Here is a 20,768-nt window from a genome sequence, read left to right as displayed (position 1 = left end):
TTTCTTGTAATCAAGAACATTTCTTTTGACAAAATTACCTAATTTTACCTAATACCTAAAAATAACCTAATTAATGCCAAATGATGTTTGACACGCATAGCCGCATATAATTGCTGTTGTCAGTCGCAAATATTAAACATGCGGGTCAGGAAGCGGGTCGGGTACAATATTTACCTTTTATTTATTTTTTTGCGGTCCGAGTTGCGGGCTGGTTAGTTGAAAACATCGATCGGGTTCGGGTTGTTTATACATTTACCCGCGCATCACTGTTGTATACAATAAATTATGAGCTTCAGAGCGCGCAGACGAATCGCAGTCATGCTATCTTATTTTCAGAGCCTGCTGTTTGGGAAAACAGTTCTGGGAGTTCAAAGCACTTTGAAACTTCGGTAACACTTTCTATGAAGCCCCTATTTATAATACATTATGAGGGTATTTCTAAGGCATTATAATGACTGCATAATGCATTATAATAAACCTTATAATATGTTATATCATCTTATGAATACTCATAACAACAATTATAATACATTATAATACTTCAGTGTTTGAGGTTATAACTTTTACGATTATGATTATTTATAACACATATTTAATCTACCTAATTTATAATGGACTATATCATATTACATTATTTATTTTTTTCATTTATATTATATTTTATTTTGATGGTCCCCTTATTCTACTGACTATAAGCAACGTTTCAACTACATGTCAACTAACACTCCTTAGATTATTAGTAGACTTAGGTTAAGGTTAGGCAGAGTAGAAGTTTCACATACTTAATCTCAAGTTACTTATAATCAGTTTGTCATTTGGGGTGCCATCAAAATACAGTGTTAGCATATATTTTGCATACTACTAATAATAATTACTGTTAGCTGACATGCAGTTGCAGAGTTACTTATCAAAAGCTGTCTAAAGGGTACCATCAAAATAATCAAACTGATAATACAAATGTGTCATATTACACATTTATCTCATCTAATACCTGATCTTATAGCTCTTTGAGAAATATTATTATTATTACTTATAAGTGGTCTTTGTATGCTCTAAGTAAAGTGACATGAGAAACATGGCAAAATATGAGACTTATAATACGTTATTTATAACGTTATAACTATGAGGAGGTAATCATACTCTTAAAAGCTATAACCACAAATAAGTAAAACATTATAATACATTAAAACTGTTCTTATGAATACTCATAAGATGATACAACATATTATAATTTTTTTTTATAATGCATTATAAATGTATTATAATGCCTTAAGAATACCCTTATAATTTATTATAAACACAGGCATAGAAAGTGTTACCGAAACTTCTTTTCGATATGGAGGAGGAGGAGGTGAAGTGAGGCCAAGTATGGTAACCCATACTAGGAATTTGTGCTCTGCATTTAACCCATCCAAGTGCACACACACAGTAGTGAACACACACACCATGAACACACATCCAGAGCAGTGGGCAGCCATTGCTGCGGCGCCCGGGGAGCAGTTGGGGGATCAGTGCCTTGCTCAAGGGACTCATTGAGGGTGGAGAGAGTGCTGTACATTCACAATCTCCACCTACAATCCCTGCCGGACCTGGGACTCGAACCTGCAACCTTTGGGTTACAAGTCAGACTCTCTAACCATTAGGCCACGGCTGACAGTTTTAGCTATGTATTAGCTAAAAGTGTTTCCATCGAGTTTATGCATATGTTTTCTTACCGGATAAGAATTTTATCCTACTTAGCAAATAAGTTTTTAAGCGCATTTTTAGAATTAATGCGCATCTTGGCGTTTCCATCCAGCGTTTTTTATGCAACATCCCAAAAAGGTTACAGAAACGATTAGTTATTAGCTTCATATTAGTTTACCGTTGTAGAGATTAGTGCTCCTTTAGAGCTAGATGATTTGTTTGGCAGTATTTAATGCTAGATCAATGTTTTTTGTTCTCAAAAGTAAGTTAACTCGCGGTCATGGGCAGGGGGGCACGTAGAGTCACTTGGGGGGGCACTGCCCCCCAATGCCCCCCCTTGGTGACGGGCCTGAACTAGGAGCAAGGAAAAAACAATACGAATTAAGTCCAGAGAAAACAATACTTGTTAATGAGTGTGTGCGAGTGTACAGCTTAAATAGTCCTACTGATGGACAACACCTTAGCATGTTGTCTTGATGGAATAGTAAGCTTCTGAGGTGGAGTGTCCTCTGGTGGCCATCCAACTGGTGATTCTAACAATGTGTGACTTTCCTCTTCAGATGACAGTATCACTTTAAAAGTGGAGTTTACTGCATAATATACTTTGAACATATATGAAAAAGAAGTGTTTTTAGTACTGTACATTTTGAATAGTTTTATATGTACATTTTAGTGGTGGGCCGTTATCGGCGTTAACGTGCTGCGTTAACGTGAGACTCTTATCGGGCGATAAAAAAAATATCGCCGTTAATCTATTCTCAAAGTTGGGTTGGGAGCTGGGTCTAAACTACGCAAGATATGATGACTTTCACCTTGATATTTTAGCGCGGATGACGTATACCTAGTCGAATTGCACTGTAGGGGGCGAGAACGAGTCTCCAACTTCTGTGAAATTACCACATCAAATGAGACGTGCTGACATTGATGCAGTTATGAAGCCGCTTCAGGGCAGGTGCGTTGCTAGACCCTTTTTACTGGGGCACGTGAGTTATAATTTACTTTGATAATCCCGAAATAAAGACATTAACCCCTTAGCGTTCCTGTCAAACTTAACTCAATGCAAAACGTTCCGCCGGTGGAACGTTGGAACACTAAGGGGTTAAACTATATGCAACAACTGAATTGACGCTTTCAACGCAGTTTAATGGAAGACTATGCACGCAGAAATCCATGCCCGGATTGATTGTATTTAACGGCAACGCGCACGCCGTGCAGCCTTTTGCGCAGAAGCACTTGGTTACACAAGTTTGTATAGGTAATTCTGTTGTAAATGCAATTGTCAAGCAGTTTGTGATGCATTTTGGAAACAGGAGATGAGCGCCTGATCTAATGCGCCACCTGGCCCGTTCTCGAAGACTTACTTTTAGTCATTATTTGGGTAGCACACATATTCTGAATGCCTTCATCAGAATTCAAATTAGCCATTTTAATCTAGATTAATCTAGATTAATTCCAAGATTTAATCTAGATTAATCTAGATTAAAAAAATGAATCTATGCCCACCCCTAGTACATTTATAAAGTAACATATTACTTTGTTCCAAGCTTGTCCACCTGCATCTCTGAGTCTGGAGACTGAACTGAGCGACATCATGACTGGGGATGTGACTCTCCGGTGTAACGTCTCAGACGGCAGACAGTGGAACTACACATGGTTCATGAACGGACAGCAGCTCAACGAATCATCAAATGTACTCAAAGTGACAGGAAATGAAGAAACAATCCAAAGTGAATTCAAGTGCAAGGGAATAAACACAGAGAGACCACTGTACTCCGCTCTGAGTGATGGCTTCACAGCCAATAATATTAGTGAGTCATGACAATACACTTTATATCATTTATAAATTAAATATTATATATGCCTATTATTATAGAACAATGTCACGTCATCTTCATGATCTTCAAGATTTAGATTAAAAACAAGAAATAACCGTTTTAAATATAACATTATTATCAATGTTCACTTATCTTGCCTCACTGTGTGCATTTCTCCATTATTACAGTATTCAAAAGAAAAATACTGCTGGCCATCTCTGGATGTCTCGTCTGCTGTATTGTAATCCTGATCATTGGATGCATAGTTTTAAAAATCACCCGTAAACCAGGTACAATCAGATTACAGATTATCAGGTTAATACATATACTTTTGAAATTAGTCTTATTTATGCTGTTGTTCGTGCATGCAGTGTTATTCACACCAAAAATAATAACCGTGTTGCTCATTGTGTTACTCATTGCTCAGAATACTTCTGTTTACACTTTGTTTAAATATCTTAATATATGCACAGTGTAAACAGGGTTTTATTTATTGATATTTACAATTGGTCTAAAAGTGTCTACTATAATTTGCACTCAGTATAAACACCATTTACCCTCTAGTACACTATACGTAAATAGCTGCTTGCCTTAAAATATAAAATTGCTTTTAAACACTTAATCCTTTGTTGTGAATTCAACCATCTTGAATGTGTTGTCATACACTACCATTCAAAGGTCTCTTATGCTTACTAAGGCTCCATTTATTTGATCTAAAATAGAGTAAAATTAGTCATTTTTAAAAATATTATTAAATTTTAAAAGTTTTCTATTGTATATACAGTATCTCACAAAAGTGAGTACAGCCCTCACATTTCAGCAACCATTTTAGTATATCTTCTCAAGGGACAATACTATAGAAATGAAACTTGGATATATTTTAGAGTAGTCAATGTGCAGCTTGTATAGAAGTATAGATTTACTGTCCTCTGAAAATAACTCAACGTACAGCCATTATTGTCAAAATAGCTGGCAACAATAGTGAGTACACCCTAAGTGAACTTGTCCAAAGTGTCAATATATTGTGTTAGCACCATTGTTATCTGGCACTGCCTTGATCATTCTTGACTTGAAATTAACCAGAACTGCACAGGTTGTTGCTGGGATCCTCTTCCATTTCTCACAGAGAAGATATATGGTGCTTCTCCACATTACGCTTGAGGATGCCCCACAGGTGCTTAATAGGGTTCAGGAGACATACTTGGCCACCCCATCACCTTTAGCTTCCTCAGCAAGGCAGTTGTCATCTTGGTGGTGTGTTTGGGATCGTCATCATGTTGAAAAACTGCCGTTCGGCCCAGTTTTCTGGAGTGAAGGCATCATGTTCTGCTTCAGAATGTACACCACATAATGGACCATGATGCTACCACCAAAATGCATGACTGTTGGCAAGACACAGTTTTCTTGGTATTCCTGACCAGGGCATCGCCACACATTCTGGACGCCATCTGAGCCAAACAAGTTTATCTTAGTCTCATCAAACCACAGGACATTGTTCCAGTAATTTATGCTCTTGGACTGGTTGTCTTCAGCAAACTGTTTGCAGGTTTTCTTGTGAGCCAGCTTCAGATGAGGCTTCCTTCTGGGACAATGCCTATGCAAACCGACTTGTTGCAGTGTGCGGCGTATGGTCTGAGCACTGAAAAGCTGACCTTCTACTTCTGCAACCTTTAAAGCAATGTTGGCAGCACTCATGGATCTGTTTTTTAAAGCCAGGTTCTACTCCTGACGCACAGAACGAGTGCTAAACTTTGTTGATCGACTCTTGCAAGGGCTGTTCTGAATGGAACCCATATTGGAAAACCTCTGTATGACCCTGACCACTGTAGTGTAACTCGGTTTCAGGGTGTTACTGAACCTCTAATAGCCTTGGCCATCTTTGTGGAGAGCAACAATTCTAAGTCTCAAATCCTTAGAGAGTACTTTGCAATGAGGTGCTATGTTGAACATATATGTATAACAGTATGAGAGAATTGTACTTAAAGCACCCAATTTCAACTGCACTTATACAAGATACACAACTTTGTATGGCCCTGTCAAGCAGACAAAAACGTAGTATTGTCCCTTGAGAAGATATACTAAAATGGTTGCTGAAATGTGAGGGGTGTACTCACTTTTGTGAGAACCTGTATCTTGTATAAAGTCTTCAGTGTCACATGATCCTTTACAAATTATTCTAATATGCTGGTTTGCTGCTCAAGAAGTATTTCTTATTAGCAACATATCATGTATCAAGGTTAATGTATTGTTGTGATTGTCTAACATGACTACATTTTACACTTAGCATTAGCTTGGGTGTTTTAGATGACATTTTACATGTAAATATTTCTTACAAAAATGTGTATTTCTTATCATCAGAGGTAAAAGAAGCAGCCCCAGAGGACTTGTTTTTCTCAATGACAGACTCCAAAAACCGTAAGTTTTGCAGTGTGTGTGTGTGTGTGTGCGTGAAATTTCTAGCATTTGCATTTATATGGGCCTTTGATTTCTCTGCAGAAACTGTTTCACCCATGAAGGAGTACATGGACAACAGACCAACAGAGCTGGAGGGTATTTGTCTTTTACTGACATTACAATCGAACAGTGATTTAACAATTTGCTATTTTGCTAACCTTCTACTTTGTAATAATATTAAGCGACAAACTATTGGTTACTCAACAAGTGAACAAATTCTCTGTTTGCTTGTATTAGAAGCCAAACGTATGATTTTGTATTTTTAAACTACTGTAAAAGTAATCACCACACTCTCTCTGCATCATTCAGAATGTCAGGAAAAAGAAGAACTGATCACTGATCGTGCTTCAGCCGTTCATGAGGATGGTGTGATTAAAGGTAAGACGCCTAATAAACATATATCTACAAATCATATCATAATATTGTAACAGAAATCAGTTATTTTTCTTATGTACAGTACATCTAAAACAGGATTATGATAATGTTTTAAGCTATAAGTCTATTACACAATCACAAATGACAAAATTTCTCTTAAAGATGAAGCAACGTCAGCATCAGAAACCAATGGCCTGATGTCATTTAAAGGTAAAATTAAATACAATGTTATTTTAGTATCATTGAGAAACTATTACAGCTTTTATTAATATTTTATATAGTAACAGTTTTATATTTTCTGTTTTCATTTAAATTTTTGTTAAAGTTTAAGTTTTTTTGGTCTTTTTATTTTATATTCATTTCATTTTATTTATATTATAGTTTTTAGTCATTTTATTTCATTTTAGTTTTATTAGTAGTACATCAAGTTAAACTAAATGAAAATATTTTTTTTTCTTTTTTTTTCAATTAACCTTTTTTATGGTTTTAGTTTTAGTTAACAACAATAACACTGGTTAAATTGCACTATTTTTCTGGCATTTTGTAATTTTGTAGAAGTGGGTCTTAAAAGTCATTTGTTGATGTTAAAAAGTACTTAAACCTGAGTTAACATCTTTTAACCCTGGGTTAGTTGTTTAGAAACAGTCATAAAGCTGCTCAATGCTGCATAATATTCATGCACTTTTTACTGTCATAAAAACATAGTAATTTCATCAATAATTATCTCTGTAAATATGCAAATAAATCTAATGTGCAATGTGAAATCTCAAATGCTGACTGCTCATTATTAATTACTAATCTGGCTGAAGTATGATCTTAAAGTATGAGATAAACATTTACAAGTGAGATAAACCCATGAAACCAGATTTTAAGCTTATACTCTCATATTTCTGCCTCTCCAGGAAACTGAAGCATTTTGCCAGCGATCAACATCATGATGGAGTTTCTGTATTTGCACTGAGGCACAGCTAAATGACATATTCCTTTTTTTTAAATGTCTGCATTTGAACGGCACTTTGTCTAGTAGCAGCTGCACTTTTGTACATGTTAAAAAGCTGAAAACCAGCTTATTTACGGTTTTAAAAAATGTAGAATTTAACTGCTGTGTTGTGGAGACACACTGCCGTAAATTAAGACAGAGATTGTAGGGGGGATTTATTAACGAACAGTAAAATTACAAATATCAAAAGAAAAAAATATATATATTTCTGTACACATCTGTACATACCTATACCTTCTTGCAAATATTGCAACACCACACCGTCGGAAACAAAAAGTATTGATTGTAATACAGCTACTGGATTGTTTTGTTGTTGTAATTTATTTGCATATTGAACAAAAGCTTTTATTTTTTCCTCTGTGTGAGTGGCATATGCTTACTTTTTTTTCTTTTTTAATTGGAGATCTTTTCTTAAAAGTATTAAGATTTTGAGTGTTTAAAGTGTTTTAGTTATGGATTATTTACATTTAAATAAACATGTTTAGCTCAATGCTACAATAAATGATCCTTGACTTATAATTATAGATAACATTGTGTTCTTTTTTTAGACACAACTGTTGATTTAATATTTATGTTACTTTTTAAAGCCTCTAGATTCAGAAAAAAGGGTGTCAAAAGGGAATTTTATGCATGGAGCGTTCTTTAGAACTTCTGCATAATGATAAGCCAGCTTGTTAACTTCCGCTGAAGCTCATGTTATATATGCTTTAAATACAGTGCCCTCCACTAATATTGGCACCCTTGGTAAATATGAGCAAAGGTGGATGTGAAAATAAATCTGCATAATTTATCCTTTTGATCTTTCATTCAACAAATTCACAAAATTCTAACCTGTCATTGAAGTAAATCAATAGGGGTGAAATCTCATTATGTTTTCCTCTAGTTCACGTTGGCCACTATTATTGGCACCCAATTATTGCAACGTCCTTTTCCCAAGATAACAGTTCTGAGTTTTCTCCAACAATGTCTAATGAGTTTGGAGAACACCTGACAAGAGATCAGAGATAATTCCTTCTTATAGAATCTTTCTAGATTCTCCAGAATTGCTTCATGTTGGTGCTTCTTCTCTTCAGTTTCTATACAGGGTTCAGGTCAGGGAACTGGGACGGCCATGGTGGAAGCTTCATTCTGTGCTCAGTGACACAATTTTGTGTTGATTTTGATGTTTGTTTTGGATCATCATCCTACTGGAAGATACAACCATGGCCCATTAGAAGATTTCTAACAGAGGCAGTCAGGTTTAGATTTTTTTATCTGCTGGTATTTGATCGAATCCATTAACCCATGTATATAAACAAAATGTCCAGGACCTCCCGCAGAAAAACAGGTCCACAATATTAAAGACCTAGCAGTATTTTTAACCGTGGGCATGGGGTACTTTTTTTTATCCCTGTCTGCACCAAAACCATCTGGAGGGTTAAAAAGCTCATTTTTAGTTTCATCTGACCATAGAAGCCCGTCCTGTTTGAAGTTACAATCATGTCTGACAAGTGAATACGCTGGAGTTTGTTTTTGGGTGAGCCAGGAGGATTTTTCTTGAACCCCTCTGGAACAACAGAGCTGTTTGATCATTTTATTTTAGGCTTTCTGACCCCAAGACTCAACAATTCTCTGCAATTCTCCAACTGTGATCCCTGGAGAGTCTTTAACCACTCAAACTCTCCTTCTTATCGTGCATTTGGATGATATAGACACACATCCTCTTCTAGGCAGATTTGTAACATCTTTAGTTGATTGGAACTTCTTAATTTTTGCCCTGATGGTGGGAATGGGGATTTTCAATGCTTTAGCTCTTGTCTTACAACCACTTTCTATTTTGTGAAGCTCAACAAACTTGTTCCGCACATCAGAACCACTTCTTTGGTTTTACTTCTTGTGATGGATGATTGAGGGAATTTGGCTTTTGTGTTCCTCATATTTATAATTCTGTGGAAAAGAAAGTCATGACTGGACAATTTTATACTCCTAGCCATCCTGGTGTGCTAAAAACAATTGTAATATTAATGGGAATATACTTCAGAGATATTTTACTTAGACAAATTTCTAGGGGTGCCAATAATAGTGGTCAACGTGAACTAGAGAAAAACATTTATTTCATAATGAGATTTCCCCCCATTTTCCATCGTTTTACTTCAATGAAAGGTTAGAATTTTGTGAAATTTTCAAAAGAAATATCTAAAGGATAAACGATGCATATTTATTTTTACAGTCACCTTTGCTCATATTTACTAAGGGTGCCAATATTAGTGGAGGGCACTGTAGGTGGACAGTCTTGAGACTCCTCTACTGCCTCGTTCTTATCAGAAACTGAGAAAAATAATAATTGCAACATCGCAAATAATGACAGCGGCATGAACATTCAGTTTCATATAATTTAAATGCAGAGTCTGGTAACCCAGGAGAGTACCTGCATAGTTGTACATTTAGACTACAAAAAAAACAGTATAATATATAGCGAGTCTATAATTAAATAAAATTACAAATCAGTACCTGGAAGAATTCTAGCTAATACTAAATATTAACATCTCTTATTTCACATCTGCCAGGAGTAAACGCTGGAAGTCTTCTTTCTCAGAGCGGTCAGTCTAATTCCCACAACAACTAAAGAGTAGACATTGCCATCTAGCGGTGAAATACAGTAGCTTACTTTTCTGTCCTTTTATTAATTGTAATGCTAACACGAACTAGTGCTTAAAATATTTATTAGAAAACAGTTGATATAAAAGAACTGGGGTTGTTGGGTGATTAGTCAATCATGCACAAATTCATGTCACAAGGATCTCAACAGTGTGATAAATTCATCTTGATAGAAGTCAAACATCTAGAGCTAAAGGTATATTAATTATATTATTTAATCAGTTGGTCTTTTGTCAGTATATTAGGTTATAGATCAGGCCATAAACTGATGCCCAGATACAGACTAAACAGAGAAGTAAGACCAAAATCAGACAGAGCTGCAATGTTTATGTGGATTCTGAAAGTCTCAAGACCACAGGAAAAAAGTCACTACCCACAAACACTTCTTAAAGGAACAGTTCACCCCAAAATGAACATTTGCTGAAAATGTATTCACCCCCAGGCCATCCAAGATGTAGATGAGTTTGTTTCTTCATCAGAACAGATTTGGAGAAATTCAGCATTCCATCACTTGCTGTCCAATGGATCCTCTGCAGTCAATGGGTGCCGTCAGAATGAGAGTCCAAACAGCTGATCAAAACATCACAATAGTAACTCTAGTTCATTAATTAACATCTTCTGAACTCAAAATCTGTGTGTTTGTAAGAAACAAATCCATAATTATGCAGTTTTAACTTCTAAACCGTCGCTTCTGGCCTATTTTCATTTTTGGGTGAACCGTTCCTTTAAGCAACATAGCAAGTAACTTCCATCTTTTGTCCCATCACAACCCTTTAATCTCTTTCGCAAGCATTTAATTAATCTATAATTATGCATAAAGTCTCTTCCTGTTAACACACAAAAATACAGTTACACTTCTGCTCTAGCTTTTGTACTTCTCTGTTTACTCTTGAAATTAATTAGTGGTTCTGCTAATATTATTAGTTCCTAAATAATTGCTGGTGCTCTTCCTAATTTCTGTGTTGCTCTTAATGAGAGCATCTACAAGTTACAGTAAACGTGTTTTACTCTCTCCCTGTGTTCATCTCTCTTTCTTACATAGACCTATTCTACCTCATTTCATTCATCCCTTTCATCTGATATTGCAAAGCTCAGCTGTCCTCAGTGTGTGTGTGTGTGTGTCTGAGAGAGAGAGGGAGAGAGAGCATGAGAGAGAGAGAGAGTGAGAGAAAGGCAAAATGAGCAAGAGCGAACAGCAATAAGACTGGACAGGCCTCATAAACTGCCTCCATCCAATTAAAAGCGAGATCATACATTACTGTGCAGCAGCTCAGCCAATCAGGAGCCACTGCTGGTAAGTACAGCAGTAAAATATTGAAGGGCTGAGTGAGAAGAGGAAAGATCCTGCATGTATGTTTTCCTCTCCTTCTGCATCAGCTGATCTCCAAGCTCTGTGTCAGTTTAGTTCGAGCGACACTGGACTTCTGAAGCCAATGTGTTTTCTCTAAAGGCACCTCAGGAGAGACCGTTTTAGGCAATATAGTGTTTTTCTGAGGCTTTTGGTTTGACACCCCTGCAAGTTTCTCTTTGGGACACTCGGCACGTATGGTAAGTGGCCATTTTAAAGTATTCTGCTTGCATTAAATATTCAGCTTTGTATTTATTTGTCTATTTTAAATAATCAGAAATCTATTCTGAAGGTATATTAAACATTTTGCATGAGTGATTTGGTACTTGGACAGTGAAGGATGGACTACAGTGGAAACCCAAAATCCAGCATTAGAACATACAATATGTATTTCTTTATTATTATACTGAAAGCAAAAACAACCATGATTTTTGTGATTTGTGATTAATTTCATTTGTGATTAATACCTAAGCATAGTACAGCTCTCCAAATGCTTAAAGTTTTGTAATTGACTGTACTGGGAGTCTTTTTGTCATGCACAAGTGTTTAAATAATGATGTTAAAGGCAGATTTTATGTATTATTGTATGTTTTCTTTATCTTAATATAATTTTAAACTAGAATATGTCATATAATAAAAATGTTTATTATTAAAACAATGAGAAATAAAAAAAGTCATAAAAAGCGTCAGTATTATTGATAGCTACAGTAACAGCAAAAGTTATCAAATGTTAAAAGTTAATTTTTATCAAAATGATACAGTGACTAATGTATTACAAAACCATTAACCACTTTTGCACCAGTTTATATGCTTTGCAGCCAGTAGAGGGCACCATGTCTTACTATAAATGGAAGAAAAATAAACAATGACAAATTAGCTCACAATGTTTCTGTGAGACTGATCTCAAACTGCTTTTTAGTCCACAGCTCTTAAATACCATAAAAATTTAGATTTTCTCCATGTGCATTAGCTTTGAGGTCATATATGTGCATCCTGGGCTCAATGGAAAGACATACTTCTACTTCATTTTTGCAAAACTTGCAAAAATACACATGCAGTTTTCAGGTAAAATGAACACTAGTGGCAGTAAAACATTAATTCCTTTACATACTAATTGTGATTACAGAGGCAGATTATTGATTAATAAAGATTTATTTACACATGGTTCCTCGCATAACAGTATGTTATGACCTCAAACCTCTTTTATCATAGCAGATGAATTGATAATTAAGACATTTTGACATTTGCATCACATTGCAAGCTCCATATCTGTGGATTTCTGACATGTTAAACTAGCTCGGCAGCGCACCTGCTGCATTGCACTTGTGATGTGAAGTGCTTAGGTATGACATGCCATGATAAATGACTCAAATATTTGTAGAAGCAAGCTAAAATGGCATCCTGCATTTACTTCCGTTAACACTATTGGTTAGGTTTAGGGTCAGGTTTAGTGTAGGTCATGCAATATTTTTAAATGCAGTAGAGTATTAAAATTTAGTGCTACCCACTAGACATTTAATTTCTGATATATACAAAGATTCAAATACTAAGACAAATATTAATAGCTGCAAGCAGCGATTACAGGGGTTCAAGTGCTTTAAGGCATTTACACACATAAAAAAAACATTTAAAAAAACATTTCTATGTAATTTACCATAGAGTAATACATTATATATATATATATATATATATATATATATATATATATGTGTGTGTGTGTGTGTGTGTGTGTGTGTGTGTGTGTGTGTGTGTGTGTGTGTGTGTGTGTATACATTGTTGCATGTGCTCAGCGGGATTTGTGAAGTTTTGAGTTTTCCTTTAGGTTTTATAGGATTTTATAGGACTTTTCTAAATGACCCTGTTGTAGATAATTATTTCATTTTTAATAATGATGTAATAATGGGGGAGGGGGGGGGGGGGGTAATTATTGACCTAGATCTGGGGGTATGATATTAATATATTGTGTGTAGGTGCCCTTGTAATATCGCCCTCCAGTGGTTGATTTCTTTCAAATTTCTCACAGACCTTTGGGGCCATGAGTCAAACAGGCCCACCAAGTTTCGTCTGCCTCCATTAACCTTGTCTAATAGGTCCTCAAACTTCATTGGCCAATGGTGGCCATGTTGTTTAAGATACACACATGCCCTTATAGACACTTGTTGCACGTTGGACTAAAAGATTTTCATGTTGATAGGACAAATGGTTATGCAGGTACAGCCATTTTTATGTTGTTTTCTCTCTTATAGCGCCGCCAAGTGGCCATGCTCCACATGTTTTGCCCTGTGACCTCAGATTGAGCTCTTATATATGTGTTCTGAGTTTGGCAAAGATATCTCATTCCGTTCAGGAGTTATAGGCATTTTACTAAAACGTTTTGGTTTTGTGACGGAGATTTGAAAGTTAAATATTCTTTTGATAATTATTGATATTTACTTTCCAGAGAATCTTTCTGCACTGGTTTGGTTCTGATCAGGCAAAAAAAAAAAAAAAAAAAAAAAAAAAAACTAGGATTAGTTTGCAAAAGTAGGTTTTTCAAAAAATCCAAAATACCCAGCAATCAAATCTGAGGGATGCATTTTGTCCGGCGTGAGCCAAGGATTCCAAAGACATAAGACTGTGACAGACGGTTTAGGAGTTTAGGAGGTTTAGGAGTTATGAGCGATTTCTTACTTTTAATCACTGTAGTGCCCCTATTAGGCTGACTGGGGCAAGATTTGGTGACGTTGTTGGCGGTATGAGTACTACTATTCCGCCAAGTTTCAAGTCACTACGACTTATGGTTTGGTTTGGTTTGCATGAACAGTTTTTACATGGAGATTGCTGATCCTTGGCCATTCTAACAACTACAATAGGGTTTCAGTGCTATGAGCTTAACATAAAATTGTATTGAAGTAATATCAGTAATATCAGCAGGAACAAGACTCCAGGTAAATTTTTTTCCAATTAGCATTGGTTGTATGTATGCTAGTGTACTCCTATAAGTTACATGCAAATAAACCGTACACTAATAGACAAGTCTAATTAAAATGCATTTTGGAACAAGAATGCCCTTCCCCCTTAATTATAAATATAGTGTAATAGGGGGCTTCACAATACTCTAGCTAATGCTTCCTCATTTCCTCCAGCCTTGAAAAAATTTATCTAAAGGCCATTGGCTATGTCCTTCAAAATGCCCTGCCCCAACATCCTATTCCAATAGGAAACGCATCAATACCAGAAAGAAAAGTGCACTGTTCGATTTCACAAGGTCCTTAAAGACCTTAATATACAATATAAGGTAATGGGAGTCAACAAGGCAAGAAGTTTGAGCTCATTACAGATTTTAATTAAAACATTCAGGTAAATCTGCCCCACCTAATCCCTATGCAATGGACAATCGATTCATTACAGAATAAGTGCAACCGGTCCTCCTGCTGGGCTTTGTTGACAAGCTGATTAATCTTGGGCAGCAGAGGTGTACTGTGTGAGTTACTACATTAGGGGGAGTGTGTAAGGCTATGTGTGTAGTGTGTAAGTATTTTATGTTTATTGTGTGTATGTGAACATGAGAGAGTGGTGTTGTGTAAGCAGTCTAAAGGAGAGGAAAGTGTGAGACTATAATGTAGGACAGAAGAAAGAGGGAGGAGCGTGTGTTGGAGACTGAGAGAATGGTACAGGAACATAAAGACATAGGGGCACTGTGGGTGAGTATGAGAGAGAGAGAGAGAGAGAGAGAGAGAGAGAGAGAGAGAGAGAGAGAGAGGAGATGATGGAGTGGGTGTGCTGAAAGCTTCGAGCACTGCGGTATGTTGCAGCGCCCAGCCCCCATTGACAGTGCAGCATGCACACTTCAAACATTACTCTTAAATTCCCGTTTCTCATACTTATGTGTTCTTTATTGTATTCATGTGATATTCATGAAGCGTTTAACCACACCCATGCGGTGCATCAGAAATACTATTCCTGTCCTCTGAGAGCACAACTCAAGCTGATGCAGTGTCATGGCCGGTCTTGGTATATGGGATGACATCCCCTGTCAAAACTGCTCTGAATGACTCTGAATGACTGTCAGATACTTTGACGTTCTTTAGTTGTATTGAAGTGATTTAAAATTATGTTTTACAAAAAGCCAGAGATTTTGAATCCAATCAATATCCACAAAAACATGTTTTAAATATATGCTATAGATTTATGTTGCAAACAGCGAAGGTGTCGATCTCCGAATGCGAGGATGGATAGCTCCTAAAGCATATTTCCATATAAATGCACGGCTAATTTGTTGTTTTGTCGCAAGTGAAAAACAATATTAACCTTCTAGTTGTAAAAAGAGCCTCATATAAGCCTAATATTTCGTCCTATGGAGTCCATTCATCCGCATTTGGAGATTGACACTTCTTGACTGGCAAGATGGCCGCGAGCGGAAACCCAAACAGTGTAAGTGAGTTCTTCAAAACCTTTCTTTTTAGTAAACTCTGTGTACACAAACATTGTTCTCAATGCTCGAGTTCATACTTCGAGCAAAGTTTCATGGTGTGTCGAGCCTTCTTAGTGTTGTAAAAATATCGATTTTGATGTGCTCAAATTTATGCCCCTAGTACTCCCATTCACCGGCCATTGACCACAAAACGAAATCACGGTCAATCTCAAAAACGGCTCGTTTGTTGTAATTATACTTTTAGATTTGTCTCCTTTACAGTAAAAAAACAAACAAAACAAAACAAAAAAACAGCCCAGGCTGCATTTTGGCAATAGTTTTCCTTTAAGTTTCCACCCTCATATACCAAAATATATTTCAAAATCTATTTAAGGTGAGACACTGCAGGTGAATAGGGTAAGAAAAACTAAAAGTTATTACATTAAACTCAGTTATTGATTACATTCATAATTGCAAACAATTTTTTGTATTTCAAGTTTTCTAAAATTGTTATGTTTTAATATGCAAGCGGGCATTATTTAATGAAATATGTGCTAAGTCAGTTTCAAAACTCTTGTTTAATTTGTTTGACATAATAGAGTCAAATGTTTTTACAGAAGGAATTTTGGGTATCTCATTTTGTCATTCCATAATTCAGAAAATACTTAGAACAGGAAGAAAACTATATATTTATGCAAAAAAAAAAAAAAAAAAAATTGTATAAAATCAAGCAAATTTTATATGAACAAATCCCTCTGTAAAAACCTTCAGGATATAGACAGGAATAGAAATGTAAAGTTCGGTGTGTGTAAGTCCTCAAAAAACTCATTTTGAGAAAACGGCCTTTAAAAATATGTATTGTAATTGAAATCTATTGACACAAATAGATAAAGTGCTATAAAAGAAACACTTAACAGTGTATTTTGGGTGTTTTCTTCCCACTAGTCTGAAAGAAAAACCAAAAAGTCCAAAATCTCAAACTTGACAGGTGCATGAAAAAACTGTTTTTGCCCTGTGTCTCCCCTTAAGGGTCAAAAAATACATTTCCAATCTTACAGAGTCTACAATAAGGATAAATATGAATAAATAGCCTATAGTATACTAATGTAAGCTATATGTTCAAATGTGAGATACAGACAACAAATATGACCATGGATCCCAAAACCAGTCTTAAGTAGCGTGGGTATATTTGTAGCAATAGCCAAAAATACATTGTATGGGTTTATCAAAATTACTGATTTTTCTTTTATGCCAAAATCATTAGTATATTAAGTAAAGACCATGTTCGATGAAGATATTTTGTTCATTTCCTTCCATAAATATATCAAAAAAGAATTTTTGATTAGTACTATGTATTGCTAAGAACTGCATTTGGACAACTTTGGCGATTTTCTCAATATTGACATTTTTTTGCACCCTTAGGGATTTTCTGCTTGTGCAGCTCTATAATTTAAAGCCAACGTTCTCCATTGACTTTGTATTGCGGGAAGCCGCCTCCCTGTCATTTCTGACTTACTATAACAAAAAACAGAACAATGTCTAAAAGCTGCTATATGACAAGGTGTACAGTAAACAAGCTAAAAAACACAAAACTACACTTTTATAAGCTGTTGACACAAATAGCTGTAGATGTCTGGTTATTTCACGTTGGGCAATTCAGTTGGATCATTTCTCCAACAAAACGAACGTATGCAAAAGGAGCACTGACAGACCAATAAAAAATTAGTTTCTCAATATATCTTCCCTTTCAGAGTGGTGAAATAATCCTTTGACATGGTTAAATAATGAATGTTTACTGTCGCCATTAAATTTCCCTTCAGCGGACATAGTTCTCAGAGTAATATGACATGTTGCTCTCTACTTTTGTGTCCTTAAATGCTAATTTTTTTAGGTCGACAACTTATAAAAACGTAGTTTTGTGTTTTTTAGCTAGTTTACTGTACACCTTGTCACATAGTGTCAGGGGTGCATGCAAGACGAGACGAGACGAAAGTCAAAGTAGACAGTTTCTTTAATATAATACTCCAAATGGAACAGGGCAGGAACACAGAAGGCTTTCTCACACAACACGTAACGTTAAGGACCGACAATACACTGAACTCAAAGACAGACTTATAAAGGGAACTGATAATTAAACACAGGTGACGGTGATTACACAAACGAAGCCTAAACCAAATGATTACAAAATGACGGGGGGAAGACAAATGGGAAAAACCAATGACAAAACAGACAGAACTGTGACATTACGCCCCCCTCCGAATAGGCGCGTCCTCGCGCCGTAGAAAAACAAAAAAGAAGAGAGGGGCGGAAAACCAGAAACCTTGAGTCCATGAGGGGGGGGGCTTCGGCCGAGGACGCCACCTAAGGAGGGGGACCAAAACAAAAGTCCGAGGGGCAAACAGGACAGTCCAAGGGGGCGACGATGGTGGGAGGAGCCAGGGAAGAAACAGGAGGGACCTGAAGCAGGAGGACATCAGCAGGACCCAGACCACAGCCATGATGACGGCCCACGGTGGAGCCGACGGAGGGAGGAGCCATGGTGGAGGAAGGACCGCCGACTCCATGGGGCCGACCAACAGAGGCGGAGCAGATGGAGGAGGAGCCCGAGGTGGAGACGGAGAGCCGCAGATCCAGGGTGACGCCGAGGATCCGGAGGTCCAAGGTGGAACATAAGGCTCTGGCGGCCGAGGCGGAGTTCCGGAGGTCCAAGGTGGGACATAAGGCTCTGGCGGTCGAGGCGGAGGCGGAGTTCCGGAGGTCCAAGGTGGGACATAAGGCTCTGGCGGCAGAGGCGGAGTTCCGGAGGTCCGCGGCGGAGCCGGAGCGACAGAGGATGGAGGCTGTGCCTGAGGGAGGGAGGAGTCCGCAGGAGCCGGTGGGACGGCGCGACGAGGCACAGCCGGAGGAGCAGAGTCCTGAGGTGACGGAGGGACGACAACTGACCAGGGCGGAGCCGGAGAGACGATGGAGCCCGGTGGAGCTGGTGGAACGATGGGCGACGGTGGAGAGGAGGGCGTCGAGAGCCGTGGTGGAGCCGCAGGGTCGGAGGGCCGAGGCGGAGTCCTGGACTCGGAGGCTGGAGGCGGAGCTGAGGGATCCTCCAGCCGAGACGCCGTTGGAAACTGGCAGCCCCGCGGCGAGCCCACTGCACAGGTGTTGGGCTGAGGATGAGCTGAGGGGCTGTCAGGGGACAGCAGCGGCCACACAGGCATGGCTGTGGATGACAGAGGGTGGGCGGGTGGGAATTCCGGGCTGATAGGGAAGTCAGGACAGACGGATATTTCAGACGAAAAGTCAATGAGGTCCTCCGTGTCCAACGAAGATCTGCTGGACACCAGCACCCACACGATGTAATCGTAACAAACTGAATAAATGTGGATCTTGAATACACTATTAAAATTTCCGTTCCAAGGGCGTTTCTTCAGTTGGGGCACTTTTAGCCTTGTGAAGTTGAAGAAAAAAAAAATGTTCAAAAGTCACATAACTCAGTCTCATAAATTTAAATAATTTGTCTAGTTTTAAGGTCTGTAAGAGGGCAAACTTAGATTACAAGAGAAATTGCTAATATTTTACTTTTTTTCGACCTGCAATGAACAAATGTGCATCTCAATATACAGCTGTTATTTAAAAATAGAATAACTTCAGTTTTTATATTAAGTAGAGCATGATCTCATAAATTGTGGAAACATTTTTTAATGTGTGATGAGAACTTTTTAAATATTTTTTTTTAAATGTGTGTGGTGGAAATGACAGTGTGTTGTGAAAATGACTAGAAATGAATGTACATGTAGGGAAGCTTCGTCCCAGTGCTGTACCATGACTGTTTCTGGATTAAAACATTTACAGTCATGCAAATATATTCTTGCAATCCTTTGTAACCATAAATGTCATTTCCACCACAGAGGGCAGTGTGGTGGAAATGACATTTCTCTATTTTTTGTGAAAAAATTGAAGATAGCTTCACTGATTGGCTTGGAATTATTACTTAGCATTTTGTGTATGTAAAATACTCTTATTTAACTTAAAATGTTCAGCTTTTTAATAACACCCTTGAAGGTACTGTACAGCATGTGGTGGAAATGACGTAGAATAAATATATTGACTGATCAAGCAATATTTACTTTGATTTTTCTTCATTTGTTGTTGATGAAAATTTAAATGCCCTCCATGTCCAACATGTGCTCTGATGTCACTCAACATTTCCATAGAAAACACCAAAAAAAAATCTTTCACACAAACTTTTTACCGACACATTACAGTGTTGTGGTGGAAATGACACCAATACTGCGCGACAGCTATGTTTTGTATAAAAAGTAATATTGATAGAGGTCTCATATTAAATACTATAGTGTATTTTAATTATTTTACTAGTGCTTAATTCAAGGACTTTAATAGTTACCAGATAAATCATATTTTTAAACTGTATTTTCATTGTTGAAGTTTAAAAGTCTGGGTGTGTGACAAGGAGAAAACACAGATTTTGACACCTATAAGAAGGTTGAAAAATATGAAAAAATCATAATACAAAGGTAGTAAAATTTTTTAGGTTGGTTTTATTGATAGCTTGACAAAGTAAGAGGAATTTGCCCAAAATTATATGTATTTTTAAAAATATGACCAAAGTACATAAAAGTGCCCATAGTCCAAGAATCACCCCCAAATGCATAACTGTAAACTTTTCTACACCAGATTAGATCAGATGGAAAATTAGGTTACAATTTCAATATTTTGTACTAAGTACAGTACTTTGCTTTATCAGCCTACTCAGTGCCAGGGTAAAGGTGAAATCAGTCTATTGCTGCTTGTACAAACTCATTTAAATATGCTTTCAAAAGGCTATAAATGGAAAGCAGCCCAATACAATGTCTTTATATGTACATTACATTAGATAATCTGACATATGAATGCATTACTTCGGATATGCAAGCGCATCATTTTAAAAACACGGGTGGCATTGGAGAAGCAATGTTATTTCCCCTATCAGTAAAAGTAAAATACTTACTGAATGTACTGTATGTTGTATAAACACAAGTTGTGTTTTGTTTGTAATTAGTGCTGAAT

The 20,768-nt window shown here is 37.1% G+C and overlaps 2 protein-coding genes across 2 annotated transcripts in view; both read left to right on the top strand.

Moving 5' to 3' along the window:
* LOC141291493 (Fc receptor-like protein 5) overlaps positions 1 to 7,819 on the top strand; it is a 28,025-nt gene extending 20,206 nt beyond the window's left edge. Inside the window, exons 12-18 of the mRNA XM_073823652.1 lie at positions 3,231 to 3,494; positions 3,689 to 3,790; positions 5,859 to 5,915; positions 5,997 to 6,050; positions 6,264 to 6,332; positions 6,492 to 6,539; positions 7,232 to 7,819. Coding sequence (XP_073679753.1) covers positions 3,231 to 3,494; positions 3,689 to 3,790; positions 5,859 to 5,915; positions 5,997 to 6,050; positions 6,264 to 6,332; positions 6,492 to 6,539; positions 7,232 to 7,239 — 602 coding nt within the window. The 3' untranslated portion in view covers positions 7,240 to 7,819. The remainder of the gene's footprint in view (positions 1 to 3,230; positions 3,495 to 3,688; positions 3,791 to 5,858; positions 5,916 to 5,996; positions 6,051 to 6,263; positions 6,333 to 6,491; positions 6,540 to 7,231) is intronic.
* Positions 7,820 to 11,323: 3,504 nt separating this feature from the next.
* Positions 11,324 to 20,768, top strand: part of syt2a (synaptotagmin IIa) — a 128,330-nt gene continuing 118,885 nt past the window's right edge. The window contains exon 1 of the mRNA XM_073823027.1: positions 11,324 to 11,514. The gene's annotated coding sequence lies outside the window, so the exon portion shown is untranslated. The remainder of the gene's footprint in view (positions 11,515 to 20,768) is intronic.

This window comes from Garra rufa, chromosome 18 (assembly GCF_049309525.1).
Source record: "Garra rufa chromosome 18, GarRuf1.0, whole genome shotgun sequence".
NCBI lineage: Eukaryota > Metazoa > Chordata > Actinopteri > Cypriniformes > Cyprinidae > Garra > Garra rufa.
Note: the sequence above shows the minus strand (reverse complement) of the source record. Positions and strands in the feature narration are given on the sequence as shown.